At 35.5% G+C, this 13,366-nt stretch overlaps 2 protein-coding genes across 3 annotated transcripts; both read right to left on the bottom strand.

Annotated features, from left to right (window-relative positions):
* Positions 1-2,390: 2,390 nt before the first annotated feature.
* Positions 2,391-8,840, bottom strand: LOC18597367 (putative galactinol--sucrose galactosyltransferase 2). Of its 2 annotated transcripts, XM_018123671.2 has the most exons (14): positions 8,359-8,836; positions 7,705-7,949; positions 7,163-7,253; positions 6,986-7,034; positions 6,754-6,845; positions 5,936-6,043; positions 5,727-5,855; positions 5,155-5,556; positions 4,325-4,466; positions 4,173-4,240; positions 3,540-3,674; positions 3,202-3,419; positions 3,031-3,119; positions 2,391-2,911 (listed from the first exon to the last, which is right to left on the bottom strand). In XM_018123671.2, the coding sequence occupies exons 1-14, from the start codon at positions 8,694-8,696 to the stop codon at positions 2,618-2,620; spliced, it is 2,400 nt and encodes a 799-aa protein (XP_017979160.2). In that variant the 5' UTR covers positions 8,697-8,836; the 3' UTR covers positions 2,391-2,617. The 2 variants fall into 2 exon arrangements, with proteins under 2 accessions (XP_017979160.2, XP_017979161.2); XM_018123672.2 differs by lacking the exon at positions 3,031-3,119 and having other exon boundaries at positions 2,767-2,911; positions 8,359-8,840.
* A 197-nt stretch (positions 8,841-9,037) lies between these two features.
* LOC18597366 (subtilisin-like protease SBT5.4) lies at positions 9,038-12,755 on the bottom strand. Its single transcript, XM_088807685.1, has 11 exons — positions 12,669-12,755; positions 12,397-12,506; positions 12,146-12,243; positions 11,843-12,007; positions 11,540-11,636; positions 10,749-11,295; positions 10,567-10,661; positions 10,220-10,468; positions 10,002-10,116; positions 9,679-9,892; positions 9,038-9,588 (listed from the first exon to the last, which is right to left on the bottom strand). The coding sequence occupies exons 1-11, from the start codon at positions 12,753-12,755 to the stop codon at positions 9,038-9,040; spliced, it is 2,328 nt and encodes a 775-aa protein (XP_088663811.1).
* Between the last annotated feature and the right edge of the window lie 611 nt (positions 12,756-13,366).

The following is a 13,366-nucleotide window of genomic DNA, read 5'->3' as shown; positions in this document are numbered from 1 at the left end:
ATTCTATTCTATATAAAATAAAACAATAGATTATTATTATTATTATTATTTAATGAATAACAATTTATAAAATAATAAGTGTTATTTTTTATGTTTTATATACTTACCATTATTAATATGATATATGATGCCAAATTTAAATATCTATAATATAAATAAAAGTAGGATAATTGATTGAGTAAATTGATTGACACGTATCATTCTTAATTAAATTAATGTTTTTTACACCTTATGCCAAAATTATGTTATTTTTTACATTTGAAAGGTTTTTTTTTACTTTAATTTATTTCAATAAAAATACTTGAAAATAATAATTTTTAACTTTTAATGCTTAAAGGATAAATTCATTTAGCATTTATCAATTGTAATTTAATATTATTTTTTATTTATATTTTCTTACTCTACATGACTCTGAATCTATAGTATTTAAACATCTCTTTTATACATGATTGTTTAAATTTCAATAAATATCTATCTAATTTATTAAACAAAATAAAAAATAAAAAAAGTCTATTCATTTATCAATATACATAACACACAATCATCATTGAATAAACAATTAAATCAATTGAATTTGACAATTTTTAACCATTCATTCTATATATAAAGGATAAATACTATTAAAAATTAATAACTATTTGAGGGATTTCACTATTTCCATATAATCAAAGTTTTAGTTTTTTTTTTTATGTTTATAAAAATAATTAAAAATCAAACACACAAGTCTCGAAGCAAGACTAATTATGTGAAATTCCTTAATCAAGTTTATGAATTTTTTTAGTAAAACTCATTAAATAAAAACTAAACTTCAAACTGATAAATTGAAAGATATTTTTATATAAGTCAAATGTACAAAATTTGAAAATTTTGAAATCAATTTTGATACTTTTATTAAAAATGATGATAGACTTTTCATTGTTCGATAAATATTAATAAAAATTTACGTAAAATATGATATTTATAATAAATTTTTTCCACATCATTGATTTTCTCATTGAACTCTATGAATTTATTATTTTTTATTTTTAAAATTAATTTTGATGAGAAACCTCACAAACTTGACTTTATATAAGTTATGCCTTAAGTCTCAAATAGCCTAATTTTTTTTTTTAAAATCTCAAATAGTATTGGGTCACTTGGTTGACACATGTTATTCTCAATTGACTTAATTTTTTTTGTACACCTTATGTCAAAACTACGTTATTTTTTATATTTTTTATTTTTATTTATTTCAATAGAAATACTTGAAAACAATCATTTTTAACTTTTAATACTTAAAGGATAGATGAATTTAATATTTATCAATTGTAATTTAATATTATTTTTTATCTATATCCTCTTATTTCGTATAAACTTGAATTTATAATATTTAGACATCTTTTTTATAAATGTTTAAATTTTAATAAATATCTATCCAATTTATTGAACAAAATAAAAAGTAAAAAATGTGTACTCATTTCCCAATATAAATAACACACAGTCATCATTGAATAAACAATTAAATAAACTGAATTTGACAACATTTAGCCATTCATTTTATATATAAAAGACAGATACTATTAGAAATTAATAACTATTTTATCTATTTTATATTGATAGAATCTTTACATTATACTGTAGTCGTATATTTTACAACTGTTTATCTTAATTTGCTAATAATATAGGTTATATACTCTCTTATTTCTTAATATTTTATTATACATCTAACAATTTTTAATAGAATTATTGCCTTATTTGGATAAGTATTGTTTTATAACCATATATGTAGGTATAGGTTTATGGTAATTGAAACCAAAGCAAATAACTTCCTTCAATTAATGTCAGTTTGTTTTTTCCTTTACCAGCAAGAATCATACATTCTAATTCAATAATATAATATAGCACAACAACAGAAACCAAAAAGTTGAAAACAAATATATATAGCAAAAGAAAGAGCAAATTGTAACAATAATTAAATATATTTGAAAGTTGTGTAAGAGTTTATATTCCCTTAACATTTAGCTAAGTACAAGTCCTATATCTAAAAAGTTGATATACATCATCTAACAAAAATGGAAACTTTCAAATTACAAATGCTATTCATTTTGTTTGAATAATATATTTTTAATTAAAAAAAATTATTGGATGCTTAACAAGATTATTATCTTTTTTGGTTAAGTGTTATTTTAAAATCATATATGTAGCAGTAACTTTTAGTGATCAAAATCAAAGCACCCGTTTATCTTTTCCTCTATCAATAAAAATTATACATTTATACAGTTGATTAATATAATATAACTTTCTCGATTAACTTTTTTTAAAGTACTAAATTAAAATTCACTTTAACAAAATCTATATTTTCTGTGATATTTTCCACAACACCATCTTAGTTATAATAATAATAAACAAGATTTGATAAGTTTAAATTTAATTGGTTCCCACTGTCAATAATTATTTTATTCAAAAAAAGATACCAACCCTCCCACCGTCAGATGGATGAGCTCGGCCACCTCTATTTGGTAATATGGAAATAGTCGTTGTTCACGATGTCACCAAAATTACTTATAACTTGGTAGATTACTAATAAAACTAACTTGGTCGATTCCAAAAAACAGAAGAAGAAGAAGAAGAAGAAGAATCAGTAAGAAATGGCCACGTCCCAAGCATTGGTTGTGGCAGGAATGCTTATGGTAAGAAGATTGTCTTCGCCACTGAAGTTGAATACCTCATCTTTCAAGTTGATGGAGCAAGACTTGGGCTTTGTGTTAGAGTATGCACCGAAGCAACCTGATCCTCTCCCTTTAACATGTATTTTACAACTGGAGCTGGAAGTGGAGGGATCAGCCGAGCTCTCAACACACTCCAGGGCGCCCCCAGAATTGTACATGCTCAGTAGTCCAATCGCTGCAAACTCGATTGCTTCATTGTACACCTGTGATGTGATGTGTGATCATATACGTAGGTATGTTGTTTAATTCATATATAACAAACAAAGTCTAAAGTGCAATATTGTCAATTAATTACTGACGAATTAAGACTGGCAAACCCAACCTTGATAGGAGATACGGTAAACACATCACACTCCAAAACTTTTAATGCAACGTTGAATGAGCCTTCCATCGGCATTCGAGAAACACAACCTGACATTAATTAATGTATCACACAACACCATGCATGTTCATCAATCACCAAACACTTTCTGTATTTTTATTGTTTAATTACCTGCGTTGAAGGAATACACTGCGCAGTCTCCAGTCCATTGCTTCCCTGATACCTCCTCAAAATACTCAATATCAGCAGGAGAGACCTGTCCAACTAGCTCAGAACCGGCAGCCATCTTGACTGCATTCTTTTTCGTGTAAGGCCAGCTTCCCGCTCCTTGGCAATTGAAGATGCCAATTACTCCACTACATTCGTTCAAATTCCAGATCTTGAGAAGGCTGCAAACAAACAAACAAACGCTACTCAACTCAAACCCAAGGTCAAGGTTTAAATAAGGAAGGAATAAAAAATATTCTAATTAATTGAGACGGAAGATATATATATATAGAGGTACATACCTCTTCCCATCCATCACCGGATCAGTGAATAAACAATCTCGAGATGGTCTTCCTGGGTATTTAGCTCTTAGCACTGATCCATCAGAAAGTACAAGCCTCTCAAGTATCGTGAAATCATGCTGTCCAGGCTTATCACTGTTATCACAAAAGAAAATATTCCAAATTGTCAAGGGCAAGGCTAAAGATAGAGTATGTATGTGTGTGTATATATGTATATATATTCTGGGTTTAGGTAACCACACTACAAGAGCACTATGTGCACATACATATAAATTCATGGCGGTATATCATTAATTTATAGCATATGGACTATGATGCAACAGACTGACAACACATGGAATATAAATGTGGAACGGCATCTGTCCAAAGCAAGTAGGACAGGACCAACATTTAGTTGGTCTATCAATTTTCTTATGATTAAGATTAAGATTTAAGCAAATGATACAGTGGAAAATCATCGGACTCGGAGGTATAACCAATAAATTAATACTGACTCTCCTCTTTTCATTTTTCTTCGGTTAAGGGAATCGAAAATATGTAGCTTGTATCTATCATCTCAACAGCATGTAACATGTTTCATGTACTTGAATAGCGAATCAGATTATACGGTTATACCATCAGAAAAGCACCTACCTGACATAAACTCCGCAACCTCCCACAGCTCTAGCAACAGCGTGAAACTCTGCTGCATCATGAAGACTCTAAAAAGTTGTTAAAAACGTTTATTAATACCATGGTAAATAGAAATTTAGAATTGGGAAAAGTAAAAGGATGTCATTCCATACATAGAACATGTCCCAATCGGGAACAAATACTTCACCCAGAAAAATGCTGTTGAAAGCCACAGCAGCTACATGCAGCGTCTGTGTTGTTGGGTTTTTGGGATAGTAGTCATCAGAGGCTCGTGAAATAGCACTTTGTTTTGAACTGCAGCAACAAAGGCGGAGCTAATTACAATGGTACTTGACAACGGATTTAATCATCTGAAATAGCATGTGCTACAAATAAGGTAAATTCATCTTAAGCCACTAATCTGAAAATTATTTCACAGTTTATTACTTGACTGCAATAGAAGAAAATTGTTAAATATGTTGGTGATACTACCAGCACTGCACAAGAATTGACATCGTGGTTTAATTTACCAGACTAAATATGCTAACTGACATCCTTCTAAAGCCATTTCTTCTACTTCTTCTTCTTTTATTTTTTTGTATAAGCAAAGATTTATTGTCCAAATTATGCTTCTACAGAAGAACCTGATTATGCTTCACACATGCTGCTCACAGATCCTAGAACTTGACAAGCTAAAACTATCAGAATCTCCAGCTGCAATAATGATGAATATAGCAATACAATTCCAAATCCTGAAGCAACTTACTTTGATCTCCTTGAAACGTTTGATATAGAAGGGTTTCTTGGACAGTTAAAATCACTCAAATGATTCAGCTAGAGGCGACCTAATTATTTGATATGTGCCTGGTTCTGCTAACAGTTATATGCCATGCGAGACTAAAAACAGGGAAAAAAAGTGAACTTACTTGGATGCATTTTCTTCTCTCATTTCTCTAAAGAAAAAGCAGAACTTGATAAGCTTTAGGAAGCACAAGTTACATACTGGTAAATGGAGTCGGTGCTCTGACACATGCAACAAATTATGCTGTTGTCTTCGAAGTTGGCAGCTATGGACCTTTCAAGTGCTTGTTGAAACTGTCTTGTAAGTGAGACACGACCACCTAAACCTGCAGAGATGGTTTCTAATATGTTCTGAACATCAACTTTAACCCCATCCACATTCTGTGAAACAAGGTATCTATGTAGATCATCATAAAACTGAGATATTTTATCAGGATCAATCACACCGATACCATACTTCTCCATAGAATCCAGTGATATATCCCCCATATTTTCTGGTGATTGTACAGGGTACCTTAATTTTGGTTTGTACATTTTGGTTCCCAGCGTATTTGGAGCAAGGCCACCCCAATACCCGAGCAGGGCATGCCAAACATAGACATACCTGACAATTCAGAAAAATCCAAAGGAAGATGAGATCTCCTGAAGGTGTCAAACATATATGAAATAGAGTAGAGAGATTTTAAGAAGAGCCTTGAGATGGAAAATCATGCTTGCTTTTGAACTGTGGCTCTCCTCGTCGAACCTATAGTGAAAGGTCTGCAAGAAGCTTACTTAAGGCCAAAAGTCTTCTTAATATCTGATACAAATTCTTTAAGATCACGGGGTGCCTTGCTTTTAGCTTCATTTGCTATTCTTCGAAACTTTTTATTTTCTTTAATGCTGGCCAATCTGCCACCAAACCTGAAATTTGGGGAGGAGGATATTCAGAACCAAATATGCTCTTTAAAATGAATAATTAAGAGGACACATAGTGAGCTTACTGTGACCCTTCAACAATTGGCTCCCCTTCTTTTTGAAAGTCGTTAACTGTGTCTTGCCACCCATCATCTATAATCAAAAACCGTGCAGGTGTCCCTCCCTGGGATAAACTGTGAGAGAGAGAAGATGAAAAAGATGCTAAAGCAAAATGCAAACAAACTGAAAAATTGAAAGGGAGCATTGTTAACAAGAATAACTGAAAATAAATAATAAACTCTTGCACAAGGAACAAGTTAAAAGTACATTGGAGAAAAGCATAATGAAGCAACTTCCAGGACAAGTTTCAAAGCTGATGAATGAGTATTATAAGGCTATTTCAAAATTATCTACTATTTTACAATGCAGTCATAAAGAGGTGAAAGAAGGGTCATAAGAATCAAAGCTTAACTATTTTCTCCGTTTTTTCTTTAATTTGCCACGTAGTATCAACAGCTTGTTATTATAATACATCCTGAAATGGCAATTAATTTGTTCAGTTGTTTACCATGCCCCCTCCCAATGTCTCCCAGATCAAAAGGCTGCTAATAACCTTTGCCTAAATGACACACCCTCCTACTCAAGCCTGCACCCTTTAGCTTCGCAAGCCAAACATTTGTGCAATTGCACAAAATACTAGTCATTCAGAATCAAGAATTCAAGAAATTTCCGAGGGGTGGACATACAGGTATAAATTAATTGTTGATTTGCCTTGTGCTTTCTACAACACAAAATGAACAACTATATATGAATATACACTAGAACCCCAATGCAAAGGACTTTTACTTTGCGAATCAATAGTTCACTATGTTTAGAGAGAATACGAATCCAGAAGTGGATTGACCTCATTAGGCCATCTTTAATTCCTTGGGGATTAACTTCTTGGTAGAATGCATCCCAGGTGCACCAACCAAACCAATCTAGCATTCCAGGCATCTGCAATTGAAAAGCATCAAACAAGCACATTACATATTTTTGGTTTTGATTCTTCTTTGGCTCAGTAAAAAATAAAAAAATAATAAAAAAAAAACCTTAGCCTTGTATCATCACTAGATATAAATGGTAATCCAACTTGCCTGTTTGGTCTCACGGTGGGCAAAGGTTCCAAACTGCTTCTCTAGAATCCTGCATATCTTTCAAAGCACAAATGAGAAAGTCTCATCATATACAAACTGAATTACTATTGACTCAATCAGGTAGCTTGGAAACTTTATACCATATATACTTAAAGTTTGCTCAGAGAGCTAACCTACATCATAGAATCCTTCACCAAATCAAATGGATGGTTTCCATAGTTCACAAAAATCGCGTTCAGGGATTGTGATGTAACTATAGCAGGGTCACCTATAAAAATACAGAAAAGGCCCGAACCATTAGACTACAGAAAGTAAGAAAAAGTAAGGTGGCTGGTAAGTAAACGAGAAGCTTTTTCTCTTCCCTATTTTTGCTTTTGTCATCTGTTTATTCATTCTTAGCCACTTACAGGTTGCTGTCTCTTTAATCCCAATTGAGGACTCATCCTAAACCTACACTCAGCTAAGCAGAACTGCCATCTGATCTTATCAACAGACATGCATGAATCCATACGGTCATGATAGAATTCTAGAATCTACAATTGAACTAGTGGCGATGTTTTATCGGTCAAGTTTATGGCTTTATGCAGTGCCACATGTATACTTTGACGTTTTATTGACAAGGAAGACTACACCAGTCTGCTAGTAGTATATTTGGTCACATATTGAGGAAAATTAGAAACATGAATACCCAGAACACTAATCATGGAGTTAATACTCACCACTTTCAACACAAAACTCAAGTTCATCTGATGTGTTGCCCTGCAAACTGCTTCTAAATTTGCCATCCAGAACAGGCAAGAATATGATATAAGTAGAATGATCAGATGCATCATCAGAAGTTGGTCCTTCTTTTGCCTCCAAGAGTAGCATCTGAGTTTCAACAGGGATGTCACTTCCTGAACTCCCCACCCGTGGTATCATCCACCAAAGTTTAAATCTAAACAGACAGAGTAACTTGACATCCCTGCATCAAGCAGACACCATAAGATGATGCCATTGAACTTGACCGAAATATTTTCATCAATGCTTCTAGTTTTGTAGGCCTCAATCATATAATCTACGGAAAAACTGCTTTTAGGGAGCAAGGAATTTGTTGCTGAAAGAATAACATGATTCTTAAGTTGGGTGAACACATTCAAAGATTAAGACAATGATAATTGCTTGAAATAAACGAAACGCTTAAGTTAAGCTAAGTAACATTGTAACTCAAAATGTTAATTCTCGCGTTAAATGCCTGCATAAGAATAATAGGCCAAAGGGCTTCAAAATGAAAGAAATATGAAGTTCATGTGAAATTTACTCTAATTTTGATTTTAAAGGAACTTGAATGAAAAATTTAAAAGGTAAACGAGAAAGGAAGTAAAAATGATTACTTAACGACTCCAAGCTTGAATACATGTCGGGAGCTGCTGTCTGAGGAAGTGGCACCAACAAATGCTGAGGTATCCGTCAATGGCGTGACGACAATGTTTGCAGGGACATCTTTCAAGGCTTCCTTCCCATTAATTCTGAGATTCCCATCTTTTAGGAGGGGCCTTGTTGAAAGAAACATGTGCTGTCTCCATTTCTGGGGGAGAAGCAAAGATCTGTGCGACAAGAAGCTCTGCCTCTGGCCTAGGTTGGTGGAGAGAAAGGGAGTGGAGAAAGGAGATTTGGGTCGCAGAGACAAGACATAAGCGGTGGTAGTATGAAGCAGGGTCGGCGTAGCCATGGTTCTTGTGGCAGTTAAAAACCGTTAAAGAAGGAAATGATAGAGTATTATTAAAGGAGGGAGGATATGTGATGAACGTTGGTTCATAGTTGATAGTTGATAAACCAAGAGATGAAGATTAGCCCGCTCCTGGCTCAATGGCTACATTACTTTCCACATCGCACTTTTTTGTCTAATTCAATCCTGTTTGGAGTTTAAATATCCTCTCATTTTTTTACGGACAAAGATACCCCCACATTTATTTTTATTTATTTTGAAATAAAAAAAAGTTTTAGTACTTAGTACTGAGCATTCAATTTAAATCACAAGGATTTTACTTTTGGAATCTTAAAAGAGAAATATTAAGTAGAAGCTGCTGCAGCAACCGCTATTGGACTCCTTACAAAATGCTTTCCGTCTGTCCATGTCAGTGCTCCAAAAACATAGTCCTTATTAGCTGCACCATCCCCCTTAGCTTTAAGAGTCAACTTAAAGCCCTTCTCTTCTCCAATATTCTCAAACTGCAATGAGCTAGGCTCCACAGAAACCGAAATCCCGAATGGTTCACAAACACGAGCAGTATAATTGCCTGGTGTGCCAACATTTTTCAACTTCCGAGATATGGTGACTGAGCCTGAGAGTTTAGGAACCGCTATCGAGGGGTAGTTTAAGTCCAGAGGATTGCCTGACTCGGGACATGTGTAGGGACCTTCAGAGAAACGTTCTACCTTTGATTGGTTGTAGCCAATGGCACAAAGAAAGTCCAAATAGTCTTCGACTCTCAAGTCATAGACCAAGCCAGGATTCATTGCTCGGTTGGGTTTGATATGTCCAGAACCATAGCCAAATGGTGTTGACTTGTTCAATGAGAGGTCATCCCGCAAAGCGTTTCCAGTATTATCTCTTGTTTCCGCTGTTACAGGACATACACAAAGAAACTTACGACTGTACAATATGTTATGTGGTGCTCGAGAACGTGGGGAGAAAATTGAAAAAGCTTTACCAGTAGTCATGATTGCAGATCTTATTGCAGCTGGACTCCAGTCGGGCTTAAGTGTCTTCAGAAGACCAGCAACTCCAGCAACGTGAGGACAAGACATTGACGTACCACTTTTAGAAAGGAAAGCAGACCTGCGGGTATCCTCGGGAAAGCCTGTGGGGGACACTGCTTCAGTGTTGGCAGCTATGATATCAACTCCAGGTGCGGTGATATCAGGCTGAACATTGTCAAACACAGACATGTAGATTTCAATTGCTAGTTCCAGTATTGAAAGTGTTGTTCTTGGAATATTAAGTTTCTCAAAAAATAAAACTTGCAGTTAAAACCTTAAGGATCTCTGGTGTAAAAGGGTTTGGTCCTCGAGACGAGGAAACTGCCATTAATGGAGCAGGCTTTGTATACAGTTGTGTCGTTGGGGGTGTAAAATATGCCATTGGATTACTGCGCAAAAATACTAATAATAAGTAGATGGACAGAGACAGAGTAGATGCAAAAGCATGTGCTTGTTGGTGTTTGTGCCAGTAAGAGCAAGCGTGAGTGATACTCGGAAGAATTGATGTAGGCATAGAGTGAACGACAGTCCTCGTAGTTGAGATGCGATACCGGAAGGAAATGAAGTTCTTCAAATGAAGTTTCATTTGGAGAACGCTCATGATTGCACATAATCATCCCAGCAGCCCCAGCCTCTGCTACTAGCAATCCTTTCATTACCGGAAAGACATACCCACCCTCGAGGCAGACTGCAATTTTACCCTTCACCTTATTAGGATCAAGATCTTCAAGGCATAGCAAACTGCATTTCCGAAATCATAATATGCACGCACTTAATACTTTAATTTGAATTATAGTGTCACATCTGAGGCGAAGAGATTAAAACAAGATTGTTCTTACCCTACGTCAGAACTTCCGTTGGCAACCATGCCCTCTGCACCAGTAATAAGTGGATAGAGTCTACGTTCAGGAAGAGGCTTGGAAAGGCTTATGCCCTGATATTCAACAGAAACGAAATGAACATAAATAGATTATGTTTAGGGAAGGACTGGAGAAGAAATACATAGATAGGCTAAAAGAACCTCAAGGTGAAGACCGTTTTCTAGTTCAACATAATCTTTAAATTTTCGGTCCAAGGTGCTGGCTGCAACGGTTATCATCCAAGGTGCGAAATTCCTAACAGATCCAGCGCCTTCCCTTGCTGTATTTCCAGCAGCGAATACAACTGTAATACCATGTTTAACGGCATGGAATGCTCCGATGGCTCTGACATCATCGAAGTAACCACTGCCTACGTCCTTAGAAGCGAGTGACACTGAAATCACATCAACTCCGTCATGTATAGCCATGTCAAATGCAGCCAGGACATCAGAGTCAAAGCATTTATTTTTTGGTCCCCAGCAAACCTTATAAGCAGCTACCCGCGCTTTAGGCGAGCTACCTTTGGCAGTCCCGTAATCCACACCTAAGACGGTGGCTCCTGGAACAAAGCTCCCACCCGCTGTTGACAGTGTGTGAGTGCCATGGCCATCCTCGTCAAGGGCATTTAATTGAGAAGAGTTCACCCCTCCACCATTTGAAATAAAACCTTTGTTGAAGTACCTTGCTCCAATGAGCTTTCTGCATGGGTCACCACCAATAGTAAACTAGATGTCGACACATACATACAACTCCACAGCCTATATACTACTAGTGTTCAGAGATCTTCTAGTCCTATCTAATCATAGCCTGGATTATGGTTGGGTGGGAAGGAAGGCTCAAACTGAAGTTAAATTTATACATATATCAATTGAAATCAAGACAAAAACTCAATATATCAATTATGGATTTAATAATAAGCAACAGACAACACTCGCTTACCTATTGCAAGCAAACCCCAGCCTCAGAGTCAAGCTGACATTCACCTTTCCACCTGGACGGAACAGGTCCAATCCCTTCGTAGCAAAAGCTTTTTGATCCGGGCCAAACGCCTAGAACAATCCCATTTAAATTAGAGAAAAAAATAACAAAGCATCTTTTGAAGCAAGTTGTCTTTTTATGGGCTGGAACCTTGTTCCTTTCCATGTTGCATATTAGTATATATTTGGTTTTTTGAAACACGACTAAGGTTAGAAAGCAATGGGAATTTGAATTCGTGATGGCAGCGCATGAACGAAAAGAATGGTTAATTAATTACCGGTGTCTAAGTTTGCAATGATGGTGTCTGCACCAAATCTACCTTCGGTCCACAAGGAACCAGGAATCACCTCACCATTCCATTCCAGGGACATGAGTTCCCATGAATGAGTCGTTTGCAATTTACTTTGTCTGTTATGGAAAACTGACACAACTTCAGGATGCTCTGCATTCAAAACGAAAAGTATCTCGAAAGCATCAGTTTCTATTAGTACTAGTTACGGCCACCTAGCTACCACTTAATTAGATTGTCTAAAATATATAGGAGGGAGCCAAGGTGAATGTCAATCCGCTATGTTATAACTTGCGATCTCAGCAGCCTCCTCCTCCTCAAGGGTGGCAGCAAAACCGTTGATATGTCTTTGGTACGAGTCAAAGATGGCTTCTCTGGCCTTCTCCTTACTACGTGAAAGCAACAAATTGAGTCATGATATGCATACATCTGTATATATAGAAGAAAAACAAAGCCAAGAATGCATATATATATATATATATATATATATATATATGATCGAGCATTCAGTATAGCAAAATACCAGAAGGAAAATACCGTACCTTCCCAAGAATGACCCGAGGAGATTATAATGAGAATCAGTCACTCGATCAAGATCAGCATCCGTAACTTCTGGGCCATGTACATGCGACCCCAAGTAGACTATGTAAGACTTTATCAAATGGACAGAGGAGAAAATATACAAAAAAGAGCTCGGTTAAAACTTAACTTATGGAACCAATAGTTATACACGTATTAACCAGATTCATTCAGAGGTTTCTTGTAACGAAAGACACATTCAAGGAGAAGACAGCATTTCATTTTATTTTTTCACCTTTTTGATCGCAAAAGCGGGTGCTTGGAAAAGCGAACAGCAAATACCAAGGGATAGAAGGAACAGTGAAAGCTTGGGAAACCACATTATCATGTCGTGGAGATGAGGGTTTAACTCCCCTTTCAGGGTTCATGTAATTTATATGGTAGTCAGTTGCACCTAAAGAGAAGCACTGTTTTTGGGATTATGTATACAAGCTTACCTCAAAATCAGATAATTATTAATTAGATAGTGGTAGAGGGTAGTGTGCAGGTAGAAAAGATAAGAATCCTATACCAGAAGCGGTTATATTTTCCCAACCAATTATGTTTGTGATATTACTTAATCATAGGATTGGAAGAGACATCATTTCCTTCTATCTCATGAAGCAATATAACAACTGACAAGTCGGATATATGTATGTATGTATGTTGTACTATTAATAAAGAGCAGGAAAGCTACTGTCTCTCTCTCTCTATATATATATAACTCTACTACAAAACAAAAACAAATATAAAGGTGATTTGATTCATGAAAGAGCACTTGATTGGTCCAGGGGACTGGATACATTGGTTAACGAGCATGAAACTTGGACTTAGCATTGCGGCATTACGTGTAAATTAAAGAGTTTAACAAAGGACGTTTCTAGGAATTCTATTGCACATGATTGCTAATCAGGATGTAAGATGTCAGAGGCAAGACTCCAGGTTTCCTAATCG

Source organism: Theobroma cacao, chromosome 6, assembly GCF_053813885.1.
Source record: "Theobroma cacao isolate CCN51 chromosome 6, ASM5381388v1, whole genome shotgun sequence".
Taxonomy (NCBI): domain Eukaryota; kingdom Viridiplantae; phylum Streptophyta; class Magnoliopsida; order Malvales; family Malvaceae; genus Theobroma; species Theobroma cacao.
Note: the sequence above shows the minus strand (reverse complement) of the source record. Positions and strands in the feature narration are given on the sequence as shown.

Bases quoted from the DNA above. Each gene is read 5' to 3' on its own strand.
- LOC18597367 (XM_018123671.2), bottom strand. From the start codon at position 8,696: ATGGCTACGCCGACCCTGCTTCATACTACCACCGCTTATGTCTTGTCT. The intron at 7,950-8,358 runs GTAATCATTTTT...TGCTTGATGCAG, and splicing joins TTCAAGCTTGGAGTCGTTAA to GGATGTCAAGTTACTCTGTC. The intron at 5,856-5,935 runs GTAAGCTCACTA...CCCAAATTTCAG, and splicing joins CCAATTGTTGAAGGGTCACA to GTTTGGTGGCAGATTGGCCA.
- LOC18597366 (XM_088807685.1), bottom strand. From the start codon at position 12,755: ATGTGGTTTCCCAAGCTTTCACTGTTCCTTCTATCCCTTGGTATTTGC. The intron at 10,662-10,748 runs GTTCTTTTAGCC...GTTGAATATCAG, and splicing joins AAAACGGTCTTCACCTTGAG to GGCATAAGCCTTTCCAAGCC. The intron at 9,893-10,001 runs GTTTTAACTGCA...GACAATGTTCAG, and splicing joins TTACACCAGAGATCCTTAAG to CCTGATATCACCGCACCTGG.